This window comes from Pteropus vampyrus, unplaced genomic scaffold (assembly GCF_000151845.1).
Source record: "Pteropus vampyrus isolate Shadow unplaced genomic scaffold, Pvam_2.0 Scaffold11, whole genome shotgun sequence".
Classification (NCBI taxonomy): domain Eukaryota; kingdom Metazoa; phylum Chordata; class Mammalia; order Chiroptera; family Pteropodidae; genus Pteropus; species Pteropus vampyrus.
Genome location: NW_011888792.1, coordinates 8,899,139 through 8,915,388, shown reverse-complemented (window position 1 = coordinate 8,915,388; position 16,250 = coordinate 8,899,139). Strand labels below are relative to the sequence as shown.

The 16,250-nt window shown below is 37.6% G+C and overlaps 2 protein-coding genes across 6 annotated transcripts in view; one reads left to right on the top strand and one right to left on the bottom strand.

Moving 5' to 3' along the window:
- Window positions 1–3,865, bottom strand: part of POLR3G (RNA polymerase III subunit G) — a 32,637-nt gene extending 28,772 nt beyond the window's left edge. The window contains exon 1 of one of the 5 annotated variants that reach the window (XM_023523250.1): window positions 3,811–3,865. The gene's annotated coding sequence lies outside the window, so the exon portion shown is untranslated. The other 4 variants (XM_011377927.2, XM_011377913.2, XM_011377918.2 and 1 more) reach the window with 4 other exon arrangements.
- Window positions 3,750–15,950, top strand: MBLAC2 (metallo-beta-lactamase domain containing 2). Its single transcript, XM_011377946.2, has 2 exons — window positions 3,750–4,386; window positions 12,619–15,950. Exons 1-2 carry the CDS (start codon window positions 3,933–3,935, stop codon window positions 13,002–13,004), a joined length of 840 nt encoding a protein of 279 aa, XP_011376248.1. The 5' UTR covers window positions 3,750–3,932; the 3' UTR covers window positions 13,005–15,950.
- The last annotated feature ends 300 nt before the right edge of the window (window positions 15,951–16,250 follow it).

Here is a 16,250-nt window from a genome sequence, read left to right as displayed (position 1 = left end):
TTATCAAGCAAACTTTGGCTATATAATTGACATCACTAGTGAACGTACCACTCTCAGTAGAAAAATCAATCCTAGTTTTAAAGACATCCTTAATAATTACATGGCCTTCTGGCCTACAAATCCATCTCTTTTTAGTTAGGTCATCATGAGTCAGTTCTCCTGTACCTGGAGAAGCTGCTAAATTCATTTTCTTCTCTTGTAGAGCTGAGAGGCTGTCTCTTGACTCTGTACCTGTCTCATGGGAAAAATGGCTCACAGGCCTAACCATCACTCTTTGAAATCCTTTAAGTTGATTTAATAATTGCTTTGTTTCTTTTCACGCTGCCAAACTTCTTGAAGGTTTTTTTTAAACCAGCTTTCCCTATTTTCTCATTAACCGAATCTTCCTCTACGTCTTATGGGCCAATTTCATTGTGTCATTCATTCAACCAATCTAAAGCATTCCAAGCACTGTGGTAAGACCCAGACAGCATTGAACGAAATGGATTGCTGCCCTCAGGTCTTCAGTGGATCAAAGAACACAAAAAAGTAAACAAATAAGTACATAACATAATATTATGTGCTCTTGTCGTGACTTGAACTGTGTCCTCTCAAAAAATATGTTGAAGCCCTAACTGCCAATAGCTGTGAATGTGATCTTCCTTATTTGGAAATAAAGTCTTTGAAGATGTAATCGAATTAACCTGAGTTCATACTAGATTAGTGTGAGCCCTTTTTCCAAAGATTGGTATCTTTCTAAGAGGGAAATCTGTACAGAAATAGAGAGACACACAGGAAAAATACCATGTAAAGATGGAGGCAGAGACTGGAGTGCTGCTGCTGCAAGCCAGGAACACCAAAGAATGCCAGGAACCACCAGAAGCTAAAAGAGAGGTATGGCACAGATTCTCCCTCAGAGCTCCCAAAAGGAACAAAGCCTATCGACACCTTGATTTCAGACTTCTAGCCATGAGAATAAATTTCTGTCGCTTTAAGCCACCCAATTTGTGATCATATGTCATGGCAGCTCAAGTAAATCAAGACAACTCTGAAAAAAACAAATTATGGTAAAGGGATAGAGAATAACAAAGGAGTATGGTAGTGGCTTACTTCATACAAGGAAGGTCTTTCTGTAGGGGATAAATCTGAGCACTGTGCTAGAGAAGGCCTGAGCCACAGATGGAGAGATGGGATAGAGATGATTGGACAGAGGAGTAACAGCAAGGGTAGAGGAGGAAGCCACAGCTGGAAGTGTCCAAAGAACAAGAAGCCCATGTAGTTGGTGAGAAGGAGAGGCTGGTGGAGGCCAGATCTTGTGGGGTCCTGTGGGAGCTATAGTAAAGGGTTTGGCTTTTATCTTGTGATGGGAACGACACTCCCAAATATGCTGAAATGCAAAGGTCCCAATGGTCCTCCGTGGCAAAATCCACTGGTCATGTTTGTGGACTTCTGAAATATGCAGCTCATTGCTGCCTCCTCTATTTTGAAACTCTCTCTTTCCTGGGCTTTAATAAAACTCCAGGTTCTTCTACCCCAATGACCATTTTTTTTTTTGGTCTAGTTCTCTTTTTAAACCCCCCTAAATATGGATTTCCTTAAGGTTCAATCTTTGCTCTTCCAGTCTTTTTTTGTCTTCAGAAAATACACCCCCTCTCAAGGTATGGTAAACTCTCCTACACCATTACCTCCAGCACTGACTTTTGCCCTGAATTTCAGCCCATGTTCTTACTATCAAAAGAATTTTGAGACAGCACCTTAAACTTACATCTAAGGTCCTTTTTTCTATCCATGGTATCTTTCCAGTCACCAACATTTGAAGATTTGGAGTCAGTACTGACTTCTCATTCTGTCCTATTCCTCCTATCAAAGTAATCATCTGATTTTTTTCTTTAAAATGTCCCTTCCTTTCCATTTCTTCTACAGCCCTTTTCCACCTCACATCTGATTAACTGCAAATTTTGTGGTATCCCTTATTCTTCTTATTTTAATTTATTCTTCCACATTGTTCATCCTAACATAGTTCTGATTATGCTACTTTTCCTATCTTCCCTCTTGGCAAAAAAATTAAATCCAAACTCCCTATCCAAGTATTCAGAGCCCTTTTAAGACAGCTGCACCTATCCTCCTGACTTATTCTTTTGTAATCATGTCCTGATTACCATTCTCTCCACTGCAACCTACTCCCCTTCCTCCCTGCCTGGCTGCATCCCTTTTAACCTTAATATCCAGTTTAAGCTCCTCAACATCCACAACAGTCATTTCATCCCACCTTGCTCTTGATAAGATCCTATTAAAATAAATCATCTAGCCCAGGGGCTTGCACATAAGGATAGCCCTGAAGAGAGTGACTGGAAAAATTCTAAATAGGTTAGGAAAATATTCAGAAAGGCTGCATTCCCACCAAAAGCTTTAGGCGTGTAGAGGAGAGTACATCTCTCCTTGTGTGAAGGGTTACTAGCGGCTGCCACAATAAGGGTTTTCATAATTATCTTTTATAATGCTGTCTCATGGGTCTCTATATATTTTCGCGGCTGACGAGGGAAATTAGTCACGTTCTCAAGGGGATTTCTGAAGCCTAAATGGATGTTTCAGTAGCTGGGAGGTGCTAGGTGGGGAAAGGGACCTGGCGTTAAAAGTGGAGGTGATTTATGTGGCTGGCAGGGTCACACACAGTTATTATCCACTTTTTCTGTTCTCACAAGGTGTGGCTGCCTCCACTTTCCTTAGTTGAGCCTTGCTAACAACTTTCTTTGCTCTCTTCCAAGAGCGGATAAACTAACCAATAAAAAAAGAAGAGGGCGGAGGAAGAATACAGAATTTAATTTTTTAGAAGAGAAGAAATTAACAATCCCTCTCCCCATGAAACAGGATAAAGTGACAGCAGTTAAGAAAACATTCTGAATAGTCTGTCCTTAACAGCAAGTCTACAGCAATGATCCGTGCTTGAACCAATCACATAATCACCGGATCTGAAAATGTACCATTAGTAAGAGCATAAATTCCTTTCTAACTCACTGCAAACAGTCCCAGGAAGTGGCGACTAGGTAAGATCCGGAAATGCCGATTTTAAAAGATTTTGAAGGGATCAGGAGGGGTAAAGCTATCTCTCAACGCCCCTCAACCTAGAGGCGCTTTACCGAATCTCCGCCCCTGACTTCCCCCATCTCCTCCATGTGGCCCTTTAACTCCCCTCTACCTTCTCAAGTTCCTCCCAAGCTCTCAGTTGCTTCCTCTGTTACCTGCTAAGTCTCGAGGCGTGGGCAAAACTGCAGCCGAAGTGCCGACCGGCAAGGAAAGGGTGCGGACAGAAGGCGCCGGCGCAGGGGTGCTGTTTCCAGCTCTGGAGAAGCGCGCTCCGCCTTCCACGCGGCCTCAGAGCTTAGTTCAGAACCCCACCAGTTAGCCCCGCCCACTCCTCGGCTAGGCCCCGCCCGCTGGGCGAAGAGCTTTTTAGCCCTTGGCAGGCGCCGTAGTCGTCCAACACTGGCTTGGCCTGACTGTGAGCCAGCTGAAAGTGCGCATCGCGGCGCGCCGTGGGTGGGCGGATCTGGTGCCTTCTACGTCTCGCGCCGGGCCTCTGCAGTCAGACCCCCAAGGTGGGCAAGTGTCGCCTCCTAGGTCTCCAGTAGGCTGCAGTGGCCCTTGTGTGAACGCTGTCTTGTGCTGCAGCTCCCGATTGCTCCAGCGCCCCAGTGCGGACAGAGCAGCCTCTGCTCTCTGCGGACCTGGCGGCAGAGTGCGGGCGGACACTGCATGCAGTCTCCGTGCAGCCTTCTCCGCCTGATTCTTCCCCCACCCCTGCAGCAGCCGCATCCTCCGCCCCCTCCTTACTCTGCACCTCCTTCCTGGCTGCGGGCAGACCGCTCCACACCGCCGCAGCGCCTGGAGTCTGAACAGTCTTCCGGAGGCACACACGCCCACGCTCACTCCGCCCAGCCGCAACCCTGCCCAGCATGTCTGCGCTCGAGTGGTACGCCCACAAGTCCCTGGGCGACGGCATCTTCTGGATTCAGGAACGCTTCTATGAGTCAGGCAACCGTGCCAACATCTGGCTGGTGCGCGGCTCCGAGCAGGACGTGGTGATCGACACCGGCCTGGGGCTGCGCAGTCTTCCGGAGTACCTGTACTCCTCCGGCCTCTTGCAGGACGGCGGGGCCAAAGAGGACGCGGCGTGTCGGCCGCTGCTGGCGGTGGCCACCCACGTGCACTTCGACCACTCCGGCGGTCTCTACCAGTTCGACCGGGTGGCCGTGCACCACGCCGAAGCCGAGGCACTGGCTCGCGGGGACAACTTTGAGACCGTGACCTGGCTGTCCGACAGTGAGGTGGTGCGGGCGCCCAGCCCCGGTTGGAGGGCCAGGCAGTTCCGAGTGCAGGCTGTGCAGCCCACCCTCATCCTGCAGGATGGTAATGAGCCCTCGCGCGCGCGCGCTCTTATTAAGGGAGGCGGTTGGGAAGACACCTGCCCGGGGATGCATGTTGCACATGTGTGTGGCTGTTAAGGGGCTTGATTCGTCACGTCGCAGAAACACCACTTCTGCGTCTCCCTCCTCTGAGTGAAAGCTCACTCGACCAGAGCGAGGGCCATCGCAGCTTTCCCTGCCAGAGACTAGTTCTGGCACCGTGTAGCAAGGCTCAGTACTCGAATGAAAGATGGCCCCACCCCCTAGTCAGTTTCTTGTGTAACGCTGCAAAGACTTGAGGCTAGGAATTTCCCATTCTTTTCCCGAACACCTGTCTGACATTTCCAGGCGCTTTTCTAGCGAGAAGACTTTTAAGGAATGATGTCTCACGGAGGAGAGTGTGTCATGCTCTGTGCTTTTGAGAACTGCGACCTCATCTGCTAGGTGACCGCCAGCTATGAGCTATAAGCAATTCCCACCTGTAGGCTCAGAAAGCCATTAAAGAGCAGTGGTTCTAATCTGCTTGTGCATCCTTATTTTCCAGATAGATTTCTGTTCTTGATGTTGCCTCACGAGAGCGAAAGCTTGATAGGGTACATAAAAAGTAGAATATGTCTGAGTCTTACATTATGACAGATATATCTGGTCAGGTTGAAAGCAAGGCCTGAGAAAGATTAATGAGGTTATTTCCGGCGATAGTTAAAGTATGTGGACTAATGCATAGTAGCCCTGGAGCCTCTTTGGCTCTGCGAAACATAGGATGGGTTTCAGAGAGAAACTAATGGAATAAAATATGAGTAAGGCCCCAATCCTTCCAACCCTATGCAGGCACTTAAATAATTGAGCTAATTAGACACAGCAGCAATATTTGTATATTTCCTTCTTTTTAGAATACTTTTGTTAATTTTATTTTATCCTCACAACACGTGTGATGGGGAGGCAGCTGACCCCCAATGAAATGACACGCCTAAAGTGCACAGAGCAAAGATAGTGACAAAAGCTAGGTTTTGAACTAAGGCACAACAGATCAAAGCATGCAAATCATACACAAATCCTACCTCATAAATATATTACAGTAATTTCGAGTAGAATATGAATCCCCTTTCTTTCCATTATATCTTATCCATTTTAATTGCCAATTTCATTTATTAAAATGTTCCTCGAAGAGGTAGAAAAATTCAGTTACTGCAGTACAGTAGGGTCACTTTATGACTGACCAATATGACAAATAATAAAATATTTTAGAAAAATTAGTTTTACAATAAGATCCCGATCACTTGAGATATAAAAAATAGAAAGCAAGATTCTATACCTCATACCCTACCAAAAAAGTCTTTTCCTTAAAAATTTAAATTTAAAGATTAAAAAAGAACTGATTTAGAGAGGAGTCTTATATTACCTAACAATCTGAGGAGAAAGAATAGTACATTTACATTAAATGTAGTTTAATTACTGCAGATGTTGATAAAATTGATACTTTTAGAGTCGAGATTTCCATGTAGTTGATGAGTGTTGAGACTAAATTTTTTCTGGCATCCAGACTAAAAATTGTTTACATTACTATTTAAAATATATTTAAATTTTCTAAACAAATAAATTACTTTCGATTTATTTACTTTTGCTCTCTGCCAGCAATAGGAAAGCAATGGTGAAAGAGTAATAAAAATTACTGTTTCATAGATGAATAATAGTCCAAGCAGGCGTGAATATCATGCCTGAGGTCACATAGCCACTTTGGGAAAGAGATGTGACTAGAGTCCAGTTTTCCTAAATCCCAGTTGATGGTAGAATTATAGCTTTATAATTATGACTAATGAATTTTGAAGCTTCAAGGGGCCTGCAATCCACCTGTGTGGTGTGTTAAGCCTGAAGATGTGAAAGGAAAGCTTAATATTTACCACTTTGAAGGTGATAATACTATGTTAAATCAAAAGTTGTTTTTCATTGGGAGCTGGATGCCTCATCCTCTCCAGTAGTATATAATTTCTTCTTTTCTCAGGAATATTAATTTCCTGTCTCTTCTGAATGGTGTGGTCTGCTAACTTACTGTTGTAATCTAGATGCCTGGAAGGAGATATTAAATATTTATATTAAAAATTCATACACAGTTACATACACACATCAACAGTGGATACCAAGCAGTGTAAAGTCTTCATTGTTTTGGTTATAACATGAGGAGGCTGAAGTCTTCTTTTATATTACATTTCATTTAAGTGAATTGATGATCACCTGTCTTGGGGAAACATAAATCTGTACACTGTATCACTAACTCAAAAGCCGACTTGTAAATGAGGGACAAGAAGGAAAAGTAGAGCACATCATCCAGTGCATCATCTTTGATGGAAAAACAACTCACCATACTATTAGTGAAATATTATCTTCCTGTAAGAAGACAGTGATAAATCTTAGATTGATGTAGCACATTCTTCTTGAATGGGCACACATTTTGCCCAATATTCAAGTGATACGAAGTGCTTCTAATATGCATGTTTAAACAATTTGCCCACAGTCACCAAAATATTAGAGCAGTTGTTTCAAATGGACTTTCCCTTCCAAAACATTGTAAAGGGACTGAGGTTTGTTCATTTTAAGTATAAATCCACATTGAGGAACTCAATGTTTCGGATACTGGAGAGTAGTAACTGATGCCTGAGTTAGCAGTTTTATCCTATTCTAGTAATGAGAAATCAAGAGCCAGTCCCAGTTTGCACTGCCGGAGCCTTGAAAGTAATTAGTAGCTGGTACTTTAGTGGGGGCAAAGGAAGGAATACCACTAAAATAAGAAGAATTGGTTAAAAGCCATTTAAGAAGCCGTTAAGATTCTAGAACCCTTCTTCCTAAGTGAAAGCCCATCCATCCAGTCAGTTTATTCTATGGAGAGAGTAAAACTGGTTTCTTGATTGAGAGATGTCAAATAATATTGAGCTCAGGGGTTCAGAGTGGAAATAGGAGGAATAAGTGTGTGTATGTGTATTTTCAGAATGGAAAATAGGAATAAATAGGGAATATATATATTCCCTGCTAGTTTCCCAAATGACTAGAGCCCCCCTCCCCCCCCCCCCCCCCCCCCCGCCATCCCCTGGTAGTAAATTGGAAGAATCTTACCTGGAATATCTGCCCAGCCATAGAAGACAGACTAAGATGCTGATCCCTAAGTAATTCTTGGCTTGATATCTCTACAATGAAGGCTAAGTCACTAGGTCCCATGCCTGTGTTTCAAGCAGCCTTTTCATCCTGACTCTTAAACAGGCAGCCAAGCATTATGAAAAATCTGGGAAAATCCTCTAACAAGAGATTGAATGCTAAAATAAACAATATTAAGCAACTTGAGAGAGGAAACTACTATTAATATCATCAGGAGATAACAGAAGCTGTTGTATTCAAGATATCCAAGAGATAATATGATGCTTTAAAAATAAGCAACAGATATCACACACACACACGCGTGTGCACACACACGCGTGCACACACACACACGCGTGCACACACACGTGCACACACACACACACACAAACTCTTGGAATTTCAGATGTCAGAAATTACTTAGTAGAAGATCCAAAAGATAAAGTTGAAAACTTACAAAAAGAACAGATAGGCAAAATGAAAACTAGAAGAGAATCAGTAGAGAACCACTTGGGAAAATCCAACATTGGAATAATAGCACAGATAGAATAAAGAAAGTGGAGGATAATAAAAGCATAGGAGAGAGAATTCAAGGAAAAAAATCCCACGTGTAAGGGATGTAAATTTCCAGGTGGAACAAGTCCCCAGAGTTCCCAGCACAGCGAGGAAAGCCCATCAAACCCAAAGCATATTATTGTACAATTTCAGAATACTGGGAATCAAGTTTCCAGAAACTTAAAAAAGATTATCTATACTTGGAGTTAGAAAAGAAGAGCTACGTCATATTTAAATAAGATTGATTTCCAACTTAGAATTCTACATCTATTCCACTAACGATCAAAGTCTCCAAAAATTATTTTCCACATACTGTTACTTAGAAATCTAGAGAGGTCTACCTTTATCCTATTTATTCCCTTCAAAACAAGGGAGTAAACCAAGATGAAGACATGGAATACAGGAAATAGAGTTAATGCAAGAGAAAGTTGAAAGGATGCATGACAGTACTCCAGGTACAGAGGGTTCTAGATTGGAGCAGTTCAATCATTACTCTCTCTAAGAGGGTGAGAGGATGAGAAATGTATACATACATGTGTGGTGACAGTAGGTGGAGAGTGAGGACTAAGGAGCTAAAAATCCTTATATTTCATAGTGAAAGTCAACAGATAATACCTAAATTTAAAAAGCAAGAAATGATAATACATGAATGAAATCAGAACAGTTTATCTAATTGGTAAATCAGGAAATGGAATATAAAAATTATTTAGAGATAACTACTTTGAGTAGAGGCAACTACCAAAAAAAAAAAAAAATAGCTAAAACTGTTAAAAGTGGTTGCCTCTTGTGAGCAGGATTGGAAACAGCCAGAATGGCATAAAGAACTTTTTCTTACATCTAAGACTTTCTGGAATATTTTATTTGAAATATGTACATATATTTCTTTGATTAAAAATGAAATAAAAATAAAAGATTGAGGATGCCAAGATGAAAAAGTGTATTTGAGAAACCAGGAGAACTCTAGTGTGGCTGGAATCTTGTAAGTGGGTCAGGATGAGGGTTTGGAAGGATAATATGTGTCTGTGTGTGTGTGTGCACGTTCACGTGCATGCATGTATGTCACATAATGGAAATTTCATGGGCAATTCTGGTTCTTGTAGGAAAGGTTTTGATGAAATGATAGATGTGAGCATTATAAGCATATGTAAGGCATTTATAAAGCCACAGGTTAATGGCAGATCTACTAATATTCAGCCACTGTGGCCTTAACAGTTTGGGCATTTACATCTTTTCTGTTGCTAAATATTTTGACTATCAGATGGATATAACCAAAGATCAATAAGACTCTACATTGGTAATTCTCTAAAGCTTCTTTGTTAGGATCAAATTTCCCTTACTCCCCTCCTTTCTTATTAAATAGTTTCCACTTATTAAATAGTTGGTCTCCAACAGCTCTATTATTAAGTCAACTTAGCTACAATTTCTTTACCTTGCCTGCCACTCATACAGTAAGTGGCAGTGGTTTGTGATCCCCAGAGGCACCTTAAATCTGGAACAATTATCTTGTAAAAGAATCTGGCCCCTTATGACTGGAATGTTGGGAAATTTGGGAGTATCTGATCCCATCTCATTGTAATTACTGAGATTCAAGACAAGACCAGGACAATCCTTGCTCCCACCCCTGGCCCCACTGATCTGTTTTGTGTCACTATAGTTTCTTTTTCTGAAAATATTCTACAAATGCAATTATTTGATATATAGTTTTTTATGTCTTCTTTCATTTAGCATGATGTTTTGGAGATTAATTGTGTTATTGTATCAGTAATTCATTCCTTTCTGTTGCCTGGAAATAATCCATTCATGGATATAATATCTGTTCACCTGTTGAAGGAAATTTGGATCTTTCTAGTTTGGGGCTGTTATGAATAATACTGCCATGAACATTTGCATATAAGTATTTGTGTGGATACATGTTTTCATTTCCCTTGGTAGATACCTAGGAATGGAATTCTTGGATCTTACAGTAAGTATATGTCGATTTTTAAAGAAAGTACTAAACTGTTTTTCCAAATTAGTTATACCATTTTACATTTTCAACTGCAGTGCATAAGGGTTCCAGTTTCTCCACATATTTGTTAACACTTGATTTTCTCAGTCCTTTTGATTAGCCATTCTAGTGAGCCATTCATTTTGGTTTTATTTGCATTTCCCTAATGACTAATGATGTTAAGTATCTTTTCAGGAACTTATTTGCTATTCAGATATCTTTTTTGGTAAAGGATCTATTAAAATCATCTTTTTAAAATTTGAATTTTTGTTTTCTAATTGCAATCTAAGAGTTCTTTATGTATTCTCAATTCAAGTCCTTTATCAGATACACGATTTGCAAATATTTTCTCCTACTGTATGGCTTGACTTTTCATTTTCTGAATGGTGTCCTTTTAAGTACGAAACTTTATAACTTGGATTAAGTCGAATTAGTTATTTTCCTTATGTTTTATGCTTTTTATGATCCATTTTGAATTAATTTTTGTTAAAATTATTAAGTAAGAGCTGAGAGCTTATTTTTTTATTTGTTTTGTTTGCATATGGATGTCCAAAGTGCCCCAAGTCCAATTTATTGAAAAGATTATCCTTTTACCCACTGAATTATCTTGGTGACACCTTTGTCAAAAATCCATTGACCTTATATAAGTATTTCTTTTTCGACTCTATTCTCTTTCTTTAATTATGTATATCATTTAGCCAGCACCACACTGTCTTGATTATTGTAACTTTATTATAATTCTTAAAATTAGAAGTATAAGTCTTCCAGTTTTGTACCTCTTTTTCAAAATTGTTCTGGCTATCCTAGGTCATCTGTATTTCTATATAAATTTTAGAGGTACATTTTAAATTACTACAAAAAAAAGCATGTCAAAATTTTGATTGATATGTTGAATCTATAGATCTATACTGACCATTACAGTAGCTACCAGCCACATTTGACTATACAAATACAAATTTAAATTAATTAATATTGATTAAAATATAAATTTTAGTTCCTTAGTTGCACTAGCCTTATTTCAGGTGCCTTTAGCCACATATAGCTAGTGGCTACTATATTGGATAGTTTTGATACAGGATATTTTGATAATCTCAGAAAGTTCTATTCGACATTCCAGCTGTAGGAAAAATTGAATTTAATTGCCATCTTAACAATTTTCAGTCTTCTAATCAATGGACATGGAATATCTCTCCTTTTGTTTAGATCTTCTTTAATTTCTCTTCATAGTGTTCTTATAGTTTTCAGTGTACAGATATAATAAAACATCCTTTAGTCTCTATTTTTGGTGCATATACATTTAAAATTTTTATTTTTAACGTATTGACCTAATGTATTTCTTCATATAGTATACCTCTTTTCTCTAGTAGTATTGTTTATTTTGTCTGTATTAATATAGCTACTCTAGGTCTCTGTTTATATAGTATATACAACTTTTTCAACCTATTTTTGTCCTTGGCTTATAGGACCTCGTCCCTGGCCTTATTTGTCCTGTAGACTGACATATATCTTCCCTTTTAAAATCTAATCTGACAATCTCTGCCTTTGATTAGACTGTTTATCCCACTCATTTAATGTAATGATATAGTTGTATTTAGGTATGCCATTTTGTTATTTGTTTTCTGTGTCTCATTTCTAGTTTATCCCTCTGTTTCTTCTTTATTGTATTCTTTTATGCTTCACAAATCCTGATTATTACATCATTTTAATTCCTCTATTAACTTTTTAACTATATTTCTCTAATTTTTTCTCTGTATGTGTGTTTACACTAGAAATAACAGTATGAAACTTTTAATTTATGATGATTTACTTAAGTTAGTACTTATTTAAATCCAATAAAATAGCAGTTTTATACTTATAGGGCTCAATTTCCTCCCACTGTCAAATAACTGGGAAGAGTATGAGATTTTACCCTATGTGCAAGTTAGTCTGCCACAAATTAATGGATTCTGAAAGAAGACATGAAGTTTCTGTGCTAGACACTAAGGACAGTTTATTAAAACAATAGCAGCAGTATATGTACCAATTCCTTAAGCCTAAATTCCAACGGGGTGATAAAACAAGGGGCAAAAATATAATACTAGAGCAGCATTCATGAATTATGTCACCAGGATACTGGTACCATGTGTATTCTGAAAAATAAAAGTTTTGTGGTCAAATAAGTTTGAGAAACTGTACAATCATATCTCCTTCATATATATACACAATATGCATTTGCATATTAAAAGCTCTAAGAAGCCTTGCAGAAAAGAAAGCTGCTATTTTCTTTGGAGAAAAAATTTCCAGAATTATTTGACCACACAATCTTTTCTTCTCCTTCATGCATCATAACAACTCGTAGAACTAGTATTCCACATTATTCACTTTGGCAAACACTGGTCTTAAAAACAATAGAAATAAAATACAGACAACTTATTTTTAAATCATCATTAAGAAACATAATATTTTAAAAATAAAAGTATATTGCGTCATCCTTCCAAATCCCTTTCAAACCATTTAATATTCTTCAATTCTTTAAGTTATCGAAGTCATGTATGCAACATGTTTATCTGTAAATTCTGTTTCCATTTGTAGGGGATGTGATCAACCTTGGTGACAGACAGCTCACTGTTATGCATATGCCTGGTCACTCCAGGGGCAGTATTTGCTTACATGACAAAGACCGAAAGATTCTCTTCAGTGGAGACGTGGTGTATGATGGATCACTGATTGATTGGCTCCCATACAGCAGGATAAGTGACTATGTTGGAACCTGTGAACGTCTGATAGAATTAGTTGACAGAGGTTTGGTGGAGAAGGTGCTTCCTGGGCACTTCAATACCTTTGGTGCTGAAAGGCTTTTTCGATTGGCTTCTAACTACATTTCAAAAGCAGGGATATGTCACAAAGTTTCTACTTTTGCCATGCGATCTCTTGCAAGTTTAGCCCTACGTGTAACAAATTCTAGGACCTCACCCTAGCATCTATACTGATAATCTATTTCGATTAATTCTATAAATTAACCCAATTTATTTTGTGCTGTTTAAAATGATTAATGGTGAGCATTTCAAAAAGTGCTATTATGCTACTATTGTATATTGGAGAAAAATGGTTGAGAATGAATAAGCCAAAAAAGAAAGTTCTTAGTTTAATTTTTTTCTTTCTTCCAAATTAGAAACCATTTAAATAAGATCATAATTTGCCTAAGCTGTCATCTTGTAATATTTGCTCTAGAAATGACATAAAAGTATATGGGGAAGCAGGGAGGCATTTTTGTAATAAGAGAAAGAACTGTCCTTGCCTCCCATTTGTCTTTATTTCCTAGATGACCTAGTAAAAAAGGCATAGTGTTATGTTTATACTACAAACTTGATATTTTTAATATATTATTTAAAGATAAAGGTTCTTATGTTTAAATACATTAGAACTCAATACAGACATATAAACTAAGATTTAGAATGACAGCTAAAACAATCCATTGTTATGGGACAGAATTTTTATGCTTCATTTTATTTATTCTTAATGTAATTATAGCGTATATGTTATTTTACTTACAAAAAGTACAATGACTTTTGTTTTATTACAAAGCTTTAAATGTAAATTGCAGAATGCTTCAGTAAAAAGCTCTTACATATTGTTGTTTGTTATTATGTATGTGTAATATCTTCAGTCATAAAAGTGAAATTCAAATATCTGTAACTGCAAATTGTCAAATTTCACAAGAGGACACTGTCAGGCAAATCTGAAAATATACACATTGAGAATAATTTTTTATTATTCCCTATTTTAATATTAACAACTACTATAAACAAGATTTTTCTTGTGAAATAGCAGCTTCAGTGTATGTGTCATATTTTATGGTATCAAAACAACTAACTATAGAGATCTACAACATCCTGATATAAACTATTCTTTTACTTAACATAACATACATATGTACCACAAGAAGGCTTTTCAAATTAATTGCAAAATGTGCATTAGATATTGACTTAGAGTGAATTAATTGCCTTTTTAATCCTGATTCACAACACCTATTCCTGTTCAGTATTCTTTGTCTTAAATGAAAAGAAGTCTACATTTGTAAAGTTATAGGAAAGATTATACCACTATTTAGTAAAATGTTTTGGTTCGGTGCTCTTAATAATTTATTAAAAAACCTTTCAGAATATTTCATAAAGTTTTTTAAAAAGATTTTTCACTGCCTTTTTATTATTGACATGCCCGTAACCAAACTGAGATAGCTTTGGAAATGAGACTTTTAGTTTTAGGAAGGTCCAGAAATTGGTTTCTGAAAAATTATGAAACTTCCCACCCTACACCTACCCATCTTCTTTAGTCTTTTATTGATTCAGCACACACGTGCATGCACGTGTGCACACACACACACTCACATACATACATGTATAGCATTGTGCTAAAACACTGTGGAAGTCTAAGAAGTCAAAGAGACTACATCCTAGCTAGAAGTAGAAGGCAAACAAAATATGAATAACAGTATGTGCAGGTTGAAGTGTCAGGGACATAAGTGGCGGGATGTGAAGTTTGGGTTAGGGAAAGGTTCCCCGAGGAGGTTTTTAAGTCAGATTTGAAAAGATAATTTGTTAGGTGGATAGTGTAGGAAACAAAAAGATCCGAGAATAAGGATGGAAGCATTATGTTCTACAGTAGGCTATTCCACATGACAGTTTAAATTTAATTTTCAGGAATCTTAGGTCTTCCAAATACCAAGTTCTTAGCATAAGAAAGATGGGTTTGTGATTGTGTATACAAGAATCATCCTTAATGACAAAGAAGCTGTACTGTCACATTCCACCAAATGAACCTTTACTTAATATCAGTAAGAAGGCCATGGTTGTTCAAACATAGAATATCATGGGAGATTCTCTATAATAATCCTTCAAGGCAGTAGTTTGTTTCAGTTGATAGGGCAACATCAAGACTTTAAATTTGGTTCAGGGCAACTACAAACAATCATTTAAAAAGCCTTAAATATAGCCATTATTTTTATATCAGTAGCACAAAAGAAAACCAAAAGTCCTTAACCATTGACCATTTTATCATACTTTAGGACTTTTTTTTTTAACCAGGTCATAGTAGGCACTAATTTTTATTAAGAAATATTTAAACCTGGTGAAGGCTTTCCTTATTTCCCTAAAAGTACAATTTTTCAAAACAGATATTATTTTTAAATTTCTCAATTTTTTTTTCAGGTTTTTTAAATTGTACCAAAACATAAGATATTTTACTATTGCTTCAATATGAGTAAGTTAGGGAAAGGATCTCTCATTCAGTTAGTGCCCATGTTTTGAATTTTAAAATGTGCATTATTTAATTTAATCCTGGCCCCAGTGCCAAGAAGTAATCAACCAGCCTTACACAACACAATTGTGGACAAAGCTGGTGATTGAATACAGGTCTGCCAGCCTCCCAAACTGTGCTTTTTCTCTTGTACCTGCACAATAACATAAAATTGGCAAAGTGTATTTTTACTTTCCAAGATGCCACATGTGCCAAGAATATCAAGTGATGTTAAAGCATAATAGCATATTTTAAAAAAAGCTTTAAAAATATATATTTTCACCCTGACAGTGACCCTTGTTGTAATTTATGTTTTTTAGAAATAATAGTATGTAAGTATAATTCAAAGTTGACAAAACGTAAGACATAAGTAATTTTTATTATTTATATTGTTAATAACTTAATATTTGGAAATTCATTTTCCTTATTTGGTGTTTTCTTTTAATTGAGAAGTCTTAAACAAAAACCTTGTATGTTACTCTGATATAGTTGAATAAATGGTTATGTGTAGTTGTTCTTACATGGATAGTAATATGAATGTGACATGTACAAGTTGTCCTCTTATAATTTTCAGATAAGTGTAAGTAAACATTTGTGTGATAAATATTAAAGTGGACATTTTATTTCAATCTGTAATTGTTATTTTTTATATTAACAAATTCTCCACGTAATTTCTTGTAAGGATATTTACTATATGAAGTACAGTTTTGAAAAGCTGTCAAATCCATAGGCAAGAATAGAAAATCCAGAAACAAAAAAAAATACCCATATAAGCCTTTAGTAGTTAAATTTGACATTCAAATCAATGGATAAAGATGGGCTATTCAATACATATCCCAAATGTTGATGTGGGAAATAAGGCCCCTGCCATCATAAATTCCAATGAATGAAAGACTTAAATGTGAAAAACAGAACCACCTGTGTATTAA

Bases quoted from the DNA above. Each gene is read 5' to 3' on its own strand.
- MBLAC2 (XM_011377946.2), top strand. From the start codon at position 3,933: ATGTCTGCGCTCGAGTGGTACGCCCACAAGTCCCTGGGCGACGGCATC. The intron at 4,387-12,618 runs GTAATGAGCCCT...TTCCATTTGTAG, and splicing joins CACCCTCATCCTGCAGGATG to GGGATGTGATCAACCTTGGT.